This window comes from Neltuma alba, unplaced genomic scaffold (assembly GCF_004799145.2).
Source record: "Neltuma alba isolate B1F8T4 unplaced genomic scaffold, ASM479914v2 tig00004556_pilon, whole genome shotgun sequence".
Lineage (NCBI taxonomy): Eukaryota > Viridiplantae > Streptophyta > Magnoliopsida > Fabales > Fabaceae > Neltuma > Neltuma alba.
In genome coordinates, this window is record NW_021633764.1 from 1 (window position 1) to 13,436 (window position 13,436).

General features: G+C 32.7%; 1 protein-coding gene across 1 annotated transcript; it reads left to right on the plus strand.

Annotated features, from left to right (window-relative positions):
* Positions 1-1,889: 1,889 nt before the first annotated feature.
* On the plus strand, positions 1,890-6,205 carry LOC114745188 (uncharacterized). The gene is made up of 5 exons (XM_028933341.1): positions 1,890-2,292; positions 3,453-3,514; positions 4,283-4,373; positions 4,941-5,043; positions 5,117-6,205. The coding sequence occupies exons 1-5, from the start codon at positions 2,099-2,101 to the stop codon at positions 5,801-5,803; spliced, it is 1,137 nt and encodes a 378-aa protein (XP_028789174.1). The 5' UTR covers positions 1,890-2,098; the 3' UTR covers positions 5,804-6,205.
* Positions 6,206-13,436: the final 7,231 nt, after the last annotated feature.

Sequence of the window (13,436 nt, forward strand, 5' to 3'; positions counted from 1 at the left end):
GAAGAAGTTAAAACTCTGATGTATAGTTCATAGTAGTTAATCTAGTTAATAAGAACTTGATCCACAATTTATCAAGCTTTTAAATTTAAAATATATCTATACTTGCTTTTTATGTTTGAAAATATCTCCTAATCCTAATGAACTTTTGAGACCTAACTCAACTTTTTTTTTTCTTGACAAAAAAAAAATCTTTTACAACTTCTCATTATATCCCCATTTGCGTTTGTTAAAGTAAGATTATTTTCAGATACAAAATCTTTGATTTTACTTGATTTGGGTTTGTTTTGTGTTTTTAGTCTCTTTCTTTTGGGATTTAATTCGTAATTAATTGGGATTAATATGTGAATAACTTTCGTTATCTTTGATATATATGCATTGTGTGTGTGTGTATATAATCCCTCCCCTCTCAGCTCCCACCATGGATTTTATGTCTATCTCCCACCCTTAGATATTTAATAATAATGGCATAACAAGATTCTGAACGATTCCATCAAAATATTCCCCACAACGAAACTGAATCCTCTTGACCATATTTATATTTTATGTTCACACGCACAAATGGATAAGCATTCCTCAAATTACTCAAGTTACATAGATATTATTACCACTGTAAAAACTACAGAAATTCACACTTTTTTTGATCCACTGCTTCTTAAATTTACACTATTCCTTATTTCTGTAAATGTGAGGGGCCTGCTTTAACATCTACTGAATTTTGTTCAACTCAAATGGCATTCTTTCCTTAAAAAACTTACTAATATCTCCAAACCAGGAAAAACATGAATTATACATGTTACTCCTCCGGTCCTTAATATAAGACCCATTTAACTAATTTGATTAGATTAAGGAAGTTAGGTAAGTTAGTTAATTATAAAAAAGTGACACATTTTTCCTAAAACACCATAATTATCTTTCTTAATACCCCATCTCTCTCTTCTACTTGATTATGGTTGAGAGAGTATCCATAGGGGTAATTTAGAGAAAATTGATAAATATGAGAATGGGTCTTATATTTAGGACTAAAACCAACTCAAGAATTGGGTCCTATATTAAGGACCGGAGGAGTATCTACGAAGAAAATTAAAGTCCACATACTTTTGAGTTTCATTAAAATTATACAACCATTCCTTTTGTTGTTAAAGATTATGCATAATTAAAATAGATGAGAACTTGGTGATATTTTCATTAACTTTAAGAGCAATTTATGCAACTTATTTTTTTATTTTATATTTTTGGTGTACACTTATCTTTTTATTTTAGGAGACATTTACGTAAGTTCTAAACATGAACTGAAAGTTCATGCAATCTTAATAAAATTGAAGATATCATATTCATTTAAAAATAAAAAAAATATACGTAATTAGACCAATTTTGTTTTTTATCAAAAAAAATTGTGATTCTGAAAAAAAAAATCATCATCATTAAGTTCAATATTTGGAAGAAAATCTCCAGCAAAACTGCATTATTCATATCGTGTTCGACGTGATTTACAGGCCCATATCAGCTAAAAATGTACTGGCCCATATATAGACTTGGAGAAAAAACGTTATGAAAACGGATAAATGAGCCCATTGTGATATGGGGCCCAATTTCATTGTAATCTTTTTTTTTGTTGGTACATAATTTCATTGTAATCTGTATCATTCGTATCATATTTCATGAGATAAGGCCCATATCGAACGCAAAAATATATGAGGCCCATATCAAATCAAAATATACAAGCCCTTATATAAATTTGCAAAGGGAGAAATGAACCCATTGTGAATAAACAGTTTTGGGCCTGGCCCAATTATAATTTATTCTGAACTCAAGAGATCGATAACCCAAAGCTGCTTATAGTCGATCAAACCCCAATGGTCGTCGTCAACTCGGCTCCGGCGTCCCGATCTGCGTCGTCCTCGAGGCCAAGACTGATAAACTCCAGGTGATGAAGTTAAAATAAATAAATAAATAAGAAAGCACGCAATTTGTTTTTCTCAGGTGCCGAGGAAAGGAAAGGAAAGGAAAGAGCTAGCGAATTAGCGCACTCTCGCTTTTTTCGTTCATCCTAAATTCTTCCAATTTCGCGTACGCGCCTTCGAAGAACCTAGTCGCAGTTATGGCGACCGCTTCGCCGGCACCCAACAACAATGGCAGCAATGCGATTTCGAGCGCCGTTGCAACAACTCCTTCCAAGGCAACAGCCCTGGTTGGCGCTGCTGGCTCGGGCAATCGTACGGACGTCGCTCCAAAATCCCAACGTGGGCAGAATAAGCCCAAGTGCAGACAGTGTGGCAATGTTGCTCGTTCTAGGTAAATCTTCTTCTCAAATTTTATTTTTCGTTCTCCGCGTTTCCAAGAATTCATTTGTGTAGTTGATATACGTTTTGGAACTTTTTTTGTCAATTTTCTGAAGAAAGAAAGTCTCTTTAGTTACTTGGCTCTCCTTATGTCTGAATTTCGGTCTTGGGTTAGCTTGTTTCTGGCTTTGAAACATTAGAGCTGGTGTAACGTCGATTGAACAATAAAAGCTGACTAGATTATATGAAATATGCACACAAACTTGTCGGATGACTAGTAGGCACTGGCATATCATAAAGAGCTTGTGGTTCTGTTGCATAATTCAAATCCTTGCGCCGGGGTGAAAAGTAATTGGGAAACTACAGGTATTTTGTTACATTTATTTCATTCAAGGGACACAAAAATCTGGTTTGATTCTTATATCGGATTTTCTGATTGGAATTTGATCTAGAGAAAACTTTGACCATGCAAATTAGAATACTCTCACTTAATGTTTGTTTCATAATTATGGGTCCAGAATATGTTATCACTAGTTACTCGGCCTCCAGTGGGTTAATATCTTGAAGTTGATGCAGAGGAAAGTCAGGAGTTATTTGATGTATGAAGCCATATGTATTTAGTACAGAAAATATAGTGTGGGTAATGGGTGGAGGAAGTGTTTACAAATCCAGGTCCTCAATGTCATATGAAAATGGTGAATTTTATATTTTTTGGGCCACAAAGGATGAATATCATGGCATGGTCCTAATATGATTCTGTTTTCATTGAGTAGTTGCATACTGCTGATTAAATATTTCTCTGTTGAGCCATGCCATTGATAGTATGCCTGAGTTGGTTAGTCCATCCTCCTATGTATCCTTGATAAGTGAACAAATCAAGTTGGATGCTAGTTTTTTGACCTTGGGCACTAATAAGAATCACTCTTTTTGTATTGTGCATAGCTGTCTCGCAAATACACGATAAACTGATTCTCTGAACTTCTAGAAAAAGGAGAGAGAACTTTGGAAATCTGAATCATACTGTGCATTGACATTAAATCCCATTGTTGTTCGATGTTTTTGTTTAATGAGTTTAATTAACTATGCAGGCGTCCACATAATAGCATATTATTATCAGAGTTACAATTCATTCTTTTTATGGCATTTTTTGATGAGTTTTAATTAATTCTGTAGGTGTCCATATGAACAATGCAAGAGTTGCTGTTCAAGAAATCAAAATCCTTGTCATATTCATGGTGTGTTGAATTTTCAAACTCTATGCTTTTAGTAGTTTATATATATATATATATTTTATGAACCTGGTTTTGATTCTTTGAAATCAGTATAACACCCTGCGGTTTCTCATTAGGGTTAAAAATCATATTTGTAATGGATATGTCTAATTTTTAGTTGGCTTATTAGTGAGATGGGAATAGTGTAGTTTTTATTATAAAGATGCTAACAACTGCCTGATTTTGATATAGCCCTTGGTGTCTCTACTATTACCTCTTTTTGATAAGATTCTGAAGCGATGGTAGAACTCCAATCACCATGCGTCTGTTCATAAGCGATAGTGTTTCAAGCTCATCTCACTTACAAAACATCTCTGCTCAATGATAGTTATGAAATGAGTTACTTCATATTTTACGCCTAGTATCTAGAATTATGGAGACTGGAATATGCTTGTTAAATTTACAAGGTTTTTATTAGCATAGCACCCAGATATATGCGGATAACCCGATCTGCCTTGTCAAGATGGACATTTTTGGCAGCCATGATTAGATTCAATTTGTATTGAAGGAATAACAAAAGTAGAAGTCTTTCAGACTAGTGGCATTATGGAGGCAATTTTACTTTCCTACATAACAAGAACATGAAACAGGAAGCATGTAAAAAGCGATTTTGCTGTTGGCAGAGTTGAGAGTTTCTGTTTACTTTGTGTAATTTGTTTATAAGTTTTTCCAATTATTGTTGACATAACAAAATTTTATTTTATTTGCTTTTCCACGTGGTGGTAAATGAAGTGTTGAAGGCAAATTCAAGTCATTCCGAGAAGACACCAGCTTCTGCTGCTGCTTCGCTTGATCAGCCATCCTCAGAATCATCTCAATCTGTGTAGGTCATGAATAATAACCACCCCCTCCCCCAAAGAAACCAAAATTTCCATGCATCATCATAGTCTAATAATTTTGATAAATGTAGCCCTAGGTAAAAAGAGTAGAAGAGATATTGATGAGAACAACGTAAGCTTGTTTTCCCCGCATTAGAACAGCATTCCCACTCAGCTGTAAACACGGCTGGATTCTGCAGTCCTGAGAGTGTTTTCATTTTTCATCTAACGTGAAGTTTGCTATTCAGTATTTGTTCTAAATAAGTTGGGCCTAAGTTTTAAACCACTAAAATTACCTTGCTTTAGTTTACTGGAAGAGGTTCTAACTTAGAGTTCCATTTTTTATACACCCTGTTTTTCGATTTCTATCTAGGCAAGTTTAATGTCGGGCCTTCTTAATGCAGTTTTTTTCTCCCCGCTTGAAATTCAAGTATGTTTTTCTTACGTACTTTCTAATGATCTCATTGATTAATTCACTGGATCATGGATTGTATAATTTACATTAAGCATCTTTGTGGTTCTTTTTCTTGTTTGGAGCCGGTTGTTATCTTTCTTCTCTTAATGTAATTCAGGAACGTAAGCAGAGCTGCATCACTTCGACAACTTTCCAACAGTTTTGCCCAGTTCAATAATTTGCATGTCTCACTTCGATCAAGGAAGCCACTGACTAGGAAGGTGCACAGATATACTAATCCTTGTTTAGATTAATTTGTTCTGCGTAGCTGTATAATTTTGGGAGTTGTCACAGGATGCTGCAGTTATCAATGAATGGAGACTTTCCAAGTTAAGAGAGTACAGGGAGCGAAACATTGAAGTGGAAAATGAAGCTTTCGACCGATATATGCAGAATGTAGATTTACTGAAGGAAGTATTGCTTGTAGAGTCTATGGAAGACAATGTGCCCTCTGTATCAGATTCTAATCAGATTTCAATGGAGAACAACAATGAAACAATGATCCAGAAGCTGAAGTTGCAGCTAAGGTCAAACTCAATCAGAAGTGATCGAATGAGAATGCGAATACAACAAATTGTTGATGAGGGATTAAAGAAGGCTCAAAAGTGGGCTTTAGATGGTCACGTTAATGAATCGATTGATGAAGAAGAACCTAATCAAGATTCAGAAAGAGTCAGGAAAGAAAGGCTATCAGTTATAAACGATCTTATAGATAAAATCAATAGAGCCCGAAATGAGGAGGATTTGAAATCGTGCCTGGAGATGAAGTCGCAAATTTTCAATTCAGACAAAGGCGCTTGCGCAATGGAACTAGAAGACAATGAAACACCAAAGAATCAGACTGATGAAAGTGATGCTGCACCCGTAAAAGAAATAGACTATTCTCTACCTAAATTGGTTGCCACTGCTGAAATTGATCAAGAAACTCTTAGCATCATTGACAAGCACTTTTCTTCTCTTGAGCATGTGGAGAAGTTATGACTTGTGAGGCAATATTTCATAATGGTTGGGCGTTAGCTTCTTGTTCTTGATAGGAGTAGGCATCCGAATGTTGTTGTATTCCCCCCGAAATGTAGCTGTATTGTTTACATACTGCATTGTAATATGATTGGGTAAAATCCTATTAAGTTATTGTTTGCTTATTTTTAGCACTACTGGTCTAGAGAAAGTAATGTTGTTCACTAATGACCACAACTGTGTCATGGGCTGTATGACAATCACTTGTAAACTGATCTGTGGGTATTTTTCCCCTAGCAAGTTGGTTTAGTCGCTTGGAAACTGTAATTGAGGGGAGACCCAGTCTTGAATTGAGAACTAAGATCATTTGACTTGTTACAGACAGTTGTGTTTAAGAAGTAAAATCCCCCATAAAATTATTTGGTTCCTTCTAGTTGATCTGAAAAACAGGCACCAAGTTTTGACCATGTATGGTAAAACTAAAATAATTGTTCGTGGTGGTCTCATTTGATGGTGAAGAGCTGAAACCTGAAGAAGAGGTAATGTCAACTCAGAATAGCTGCATCTCCATTACAGGGCTTCTCTGAACTGAATTTGACTTCTGAAAGGAACAGATCAATGAAGGTTGGCATGAGTCATGGAAGGAAGATGGTGGGTGGGACTATTCACCTGATAAAGATTATGGAAAAAGCAGGCCAGGCCGTACATATTCCTGCCTTCTGGATCACTGTGTTCCCCACTCTTTCAGCTGAGGAAAGAGACCACTTTGGAATATGTGCTCTTTCCCTTGTATCCTTTTCTTTCTTTATTTCTCCCTTTTTCCAGGCAACCAAACATAATTACACGAGTTCCAGTGAGTAAATTCTTGTCTCAATGGGATACCCTACCCCTTGATTATGCATAACTTGTCTTTTAATCAGGACTTGTATTATTTATTTATAGTTTTGATTCCAAAGGGACACCTACCTTGTGACAGATAAATTCCATCTATCTGATCTGTATAATCCATCTCCTTGAAGCCTTCCTTCTATCGCGCCATTAAAGATTTTATGGGTTTCTTAGTGGACAAGGGCTTTTTCTTGCTTTATTTTCTTGCATTACCACCAACTACTTTCTTGGTAGGTATGAAACTTGCAAACGCATTTTCCTGTCGAAACAGACGCTGTCCATAGTCCATACTTCTATGTTTGAACGGCTCTTACAAGACTCTGCTGATTTATTCAAAGTTTATACCCATTATCACGCCTAGTGTTTGTGATTCTCAACCCCTTTGATCATGATAATGATTCTCTCTAATGTGATATGTATCAATTAAACAATTAAAAGAAGAGCCTGCCCAAGGTGGGAAAATGCTCATCAAATAATCAATCACAATCTGACTTTAGCTGAGTGTGCATAGACACATGCACGCTAGCACACTCATTTAACTCTTCTTTGATGAGATAAACGAAATAAACTAAAGTCCCCATATCAAATCACTATCAACTTTATAGGACATTGTATCTTTGGTGCCATACATCTGCAAGTAATGAGAATTCACCAAAGTCTAATGTTTGGTTGAGGCCAAAAGGCTATGATTGTGATGGTGATGTGATATGGATGGGTGGAAAGCCAAGAATGTCACATGGAAGTGGTGATTTCCCAAGGGGATCAAATTCAAGGAGGAAGAAAAAGGAGGAAAAATATGGCAATAAAATAAAATAAAATACTTAATTATTGGCTTTGTTTAATGAGGAGATGGGGAGGGAGAAGAAAACATCATTTTCTGGGAGGGATTGGTTATTTAAAAGCCCACTTTTTTGAAAAGTGGGCAGATGCATGTGTATGTGCAGCCAATTAAGAATTTTGGATGTGTTTGGTCATTGGAATTATGGGTTTCTCTGTGATTGTGAAACTGATTGAGATGCCACTTCGATGCATTTACAGGTTTTTGGACTGTGCAGTCCAACCAAAGCTTTTAATGGTATAGAAGAAAAGCCAAATAATAATAATAATAAAAAATTGTTTCAAAAGTTTGTATCTAGAAGTGTTGGACGCCTGAAAGTTTTTTTTTTATATACTACTTTATTCTAAAAATTTAAAATCATAATAATATTGTCATTTACTATTAAAAATGCTAATGTTTAATGTCACTATTTTAACAATCAATATTATTTTTTTTTTAACAATATGGGACAATATAGTTAATTTGCTTCCAAAACAAATTTCTAAGTACCTAGCGTTCTTGAATAAAAACTTTCGAGCATAACTTAATTCAAACAGAAACTACTTTTTTTTAAATCCAAAAAGAAACTACTCTCTTTTTTTTCTTTCCTAGATATAAAACACACTCTCATAGTCTTATTTATAAAATAGAAAATTTTTTAAATCATATTTATAAGTCACATCATTTTAAAAAAAATTATACTACTTATACTACCTTGAAGATGGAGTTAGGAAATATTGGGGGAAAAAAAAGTTGTTATATAGATTTTAGAAAATGACTTGTAAATATATAGAAAGATAAAAAAAACTTCTGTTATAAAAATAAGAGAGTTTGAGAGTAGAAAGAGGATAGCAAGACAAGAATTGGGAGAGAAAACAAGGAGTATTTCTCATATACATATATGGGTACAAATGCCTTGTATGTGGCTTCTATTTATAGGCCTCCAACCATAAAAGTCTAATCCAAGAGTTACAAAGAAATGAATAAGGGAATAATGACAATAAACATGAAAAACTCCTCTAAAGTAATTCATTGGGGGGTTATGGGTTTAAGACATTCAAAGATCAAAAATCCTATGAAGAATCCTAAGAGTTGGGGGTTATGGACATCTACATATATACAATATTTATAACACTCAAATGTTAGTTATAAATAAGAATGGAAACAATACATGTTTTCATTTAACTGAATCAAAGTATGCTACTTATAGGTAATTTAAAAAAAAAAAAAAATGCTACTTATAACACCTCAAAGCTTAAACTTTAAAAGTTAACTTCCCACAAGATACACTTTTTGGATTCTGTAAATTTAAGTATCTACTATATTTTTAGCTTAATGAAAAACACAGATGAAGCCCTCTTCATGCATCTTCCCGATTTCTTAATGGCCTTTTTTTTTTTTTTTTTGGTTTAGACAATTTAACATCTACTTGAACTTCTTAATTGCTTCTTTTGACTATATGCTAATATTTACCTGTCAGTTATTTATTTATTAGTTCCTTCGCAGCCATAGAATAAAGATCAATTACATGTATTATGCATCCACCCGTGTTAATTAGAGTCAATTCGAAAGCAAATCAAATATATTAAACGTGTTTAAAGTGTTAGGCAGGCTTTGTAATTTGTATCACATAATCAAATGGAGGCTAAGAGGTACTACCTCCGTTCCTTAATATAAGACACCGTTTGATTTTTATTTTTGTCCTAATTATAAGATCCCAATCCACTTTGTCTCTCATATTTATCTATTTTTTCCTAAGATAATCCTTCTAATAATGATATTTTTAGCTAATGCATTTGATTAGCAATAATATTTTAAGAAAGACAGTATCTATTGATAACAAATAACTAACTTAATTTATTTTCTTAATTTTCTCAAATTAGTCAACTAGTTTTTATAATTAGGACCAGAGGTAATAATGTTCAAGAGATATTGGAGACGTGCCGATTTAAATTAATTAATTACTCTGAAATTCGCTTCATATAATAATTTAGGTAGAGAACAGTTCAAAACTGACATTAAATGTGTACTCCCTCTTTGGACAACTTAACTCTCAGTTTAAAGTTCTAACCGCTAAATATTATAAGAAAATAAATTTCCCAATTCAAAATTATATCATGAAGCTTTTACAAAGAAGATTAATATGTTGTATTTTTAATTAACGAATTCGACAATAAATTAAAAATCATATATATATATATATATATATTCAAAACAATCAAGCAGATTTCATCATATTAGATGGTCCCTACCAATCTAATAAATCCGAGAATAGTTGCAAAAATGTCCTCTCCAAACTACCATATGTACATGTTTTTGTAAAGAGAGTGGCTGGCTTAATCATGCATTCAATAATTAATAATTAATGATTAAAAAAATTCTTAATCAAAGGAGGAATTCATTAACACGGTTGAATTATATACATGTTGTGTGATTAATTAGTCAAAGTAGGCAGGTTCTAATTAATTAAAATTTGAAAACCCCATCATCATATATATATATATATAAACACAAATTTGTCACAAAGTTATGAGATGGGAATAGTTCAAATCAATCATGCTTCAACTCAACCACTTTAATTAAATCGCAGACACTACTTATCGATCTCTGCGACAAAAATAATAGTAGAGACGATAATAATGGCACGATTGAATCCAATTCCATTGTGTTCCTTTTCAACTCTTTCTTTTGTGTCATATTATTATCTTAACCTTTGTTTGCTCCAAATGGATTTAGTATAGTTTTGCGAATCTATAACAACAACAACAACAACATAATTAGACAAAACAGTTAAATTTAATTAGGATATAGAGATTTGTGATTTAGATTTAACTTTAGCTATCCATAATTCAAACCTAAAACCTCCTTATATTATAAAAGCAACCTTATGAGCTATGACCCTATCCTAAAGGCAAACAAAGACAAAACACATTTTAGAATTCAGATAACGATTTCGCAACCCACAACCTAAAAAGAATTTCCCAGAGGTGATTAATTGAGCAACTAGATCATTTTTAATTAATTTGTATCACAATACGTGCTTGCTTTTAGAAATTATATATATATATTATTGCATTAATTATTTCAAGGTTGTACAGCTTATTCAGACTCAACGATTTGAAACTGCTTAATTATGATCTGGAATTTGATTCTTGTGGGGACACCACTTTTTCTTCTTGTAAACGCATTGTTAATTAATTAAAACTTAAAAGGACTCTACCAATAAAGAGTTTGTCTAGCAGTGTAAGGTCCCGTTATGTCCCTTTGGGTCTGGAGTTCAAGTCTAGAGGAGACACTTTTATAGGAAGGAAAAGTCACGAATCCCGAACTGGATTGGTCCGTTACTCAGATACCTGGTAATAGGATCCAAAAAAAAACCGGTTGCCGGATGATTATATATATATAAGCTCTATAATAAATTATTAATTAAGACGAAATCTGATATTTGATCGCCAACAAAGTAAAAGATTTTGTTAGAGACTATTCGTGTGATTCGTAGCGTGATATTGAAACATTGTTGGTCAAAGACTTTGGTACCAAACGAAACGTTATTAAATTAAGTATTAATATCGTATCATACCTCGTATATATCCTCATCTCCCTCGTGTCGTCTTATTCAGATTCCATTAATTTGATTTATTTAGTTAGTTAAGCTTCTTGTTTAGATTCCACCTAACTTGGGAAGTAAGAGACGTGATTCTGTACTTTGAGGATTGATTGATTGGCATTAATACGTGACTTTTGAATAAATCCAATTATATCAGTTAGAGTCTACTTCTACGCGGATCCGCCAAATAAATTAATTGGTAATTTTAATATCAATTTGATATCATCGATTTTATAGTCTAATTAATAGCTTGTTTGTAGTTAATTTGATGTGGTTGTAGTTGTGGCATGCATATTCCAACGTCATTTTTTTTTTCATAAAAATATTTGGTTAGTGGACTATGGTTAGTGTTTTCACCTAGGCTAAGAAATCATCTTTAATTTCGATATTTCCAAACTTCTTTTTTTTTTTTTTTTGCTTTTTCCTTTTAGGTGGCCTTGGATTCTTTACTAGTTTTGCAAAATGGCTTATTGTTTTTCTCGAAATTACACGTAAAGACGAAGTTGGTTTTCGTTAATATATTTCTTGCATTTTGAAAATATATATTGTGTTGGAAAAAAAATATATCATGTTAAATGATTCCTGACAATATAATGGATTTCTGTATCTTCCATGGGCTCTGTTCTTCCCAGTTTTTGGGCACGTGAAGAAAATTGGGGAATATATAAACTCACACACACACGCGCGCGCAGAGATTGATGGGAGATAATAATTATTTCATGCATATAGTAATTATTTTATATTATTAAGAGGCTAATTAATTATTAAAAGAAATATACATAATTTAGTACCTATTCAGATTGGAGTTGAACAAATATTACTTTAAGTGAACATGATTTTCAGATTTGATTTTGGTTATAATCATACTTTTTGTTTGGAGTTTTATTTTTTGAAAAACGAAATTAAGAGAAATTATTTTTTTTGGACGCTGTTTATGGAAAAAAAATACTTTTGAATGTGCAATTATTATTAGAAAGCATTTAACTTCTATCAATTTATCCAATTTACCCTAATAATTATTTAATTTTATCAATTATTAAACATACTTTATGCCTTTGAATGCCCCTCCAAACAAGCTCTCGTAACCTACATTGTTAAACTCACAATTATTCGAACATGATCTAATGATCTAATCATCAATATATAAAAAGTCTAAATTTCTATGTCATTTATTATCTCCGGTTGCGTGCAGACATTAGACCACAGTGTAATTATTATAAATATTTTCATTTTGATTACCATATATTCATATTATTTCAAATGAATTTCATAGAGCAGTGTAACTTGCATTTAAATAAATCTCACGAGTTCCTCTAATTTTCTCTTCTCAACCAAACAATAATGACTATGAAGAATAGTGGAAGCATAACCTAACCCAATATTTGAAAAAACTAATAGACAACAAGTTATTTGGAAAAAAATGTTTTAACCCATATTTAAATTTTTATTTCATTAATTTGTTCTTCATTTCTAGAAGCAACTAATTAATTAATCAAATGATATTGAAAACTAAGATGATGAACACATTTCACTCTCTTAATTACCGCCAAAGAAAACCAACTCTCACCATCTCTTTTGGGGTTGGTTAAATATGGTGATGGAGTGATCAAAGACCTTTCTAACCACCCAACTAATTCATATACACGGTAATTGATGTAAAACTTAATTGACTAATTTAAGTAAATTAATAATTTTACTTAAATTAGTTAATATAATATGTTTTTTTCTAAAAAGCTCTAAACATTTTTCTTAATTCTCTCATTTCCTCTCTTATTGAATTTTTGTTGGGGGAATATCAATAAGATTAATTTGAGAAAAAAAATTGATAAACATGAAATGAGTCTTACATATAAGACTAATATCAACTAATTAAGTCCTACACAAAAGACCATTGGAATGTGTGTGTATATAATTCTAACAATGGAAAAGAAACATAATAGAGTATCTTATTGTGTACATGTGTTAAATTTTAATTTACTTTTAGAAAACAATTATAAGGATTGGTTTGTTCATTAAGCGTCTCAAGACAACTTTCATATTAAATTTTTTAATTGGGAGGATTAATTTTTTTGCTTGGGTGTGGGAAACTTTTAATTGTGGCCTTGTATTATTAAGAAAAAAATTTGCCCCCATTCTCATAGGCGGTAGTTCACGTGCTAGGCACGTGACATGATTTAAATTGACCTAGTATATATCTATGATATATGTAGTGTGAAAAAGATATGGAACGCGCGCAGGAAACATGGTGATGGAGACAAAAGTTGGGCCCCGATATGGATGGAAAATAAAATGAGGTGACAACTAATTAATTACAAGATTCAACAATTGATTATTAATTAATTAAT

Coding starts and splice junctions, on each gene's coding strand:
- LOC114745188 (XM_028933341.1), top strand. CDS start 2,099: ATGGCGACCGCTTCGCCGGCACCCAACAACAATGGCAGCAATGCGATT. Junction 4,374..4,940: donor TCAGAATCATCTCAATCTGT/GTAGGTCATGAA, acceptor AATGTAATTCAG/GAACGTAAGCAGAGCTGCAT. Junction 5,044..5,116: donor GGAAGCCACTGACTAGGAAG/GTGCACAGATAT, acceptor GAGTTGTCACAG/GATGCTGCAGTTATCAATGA.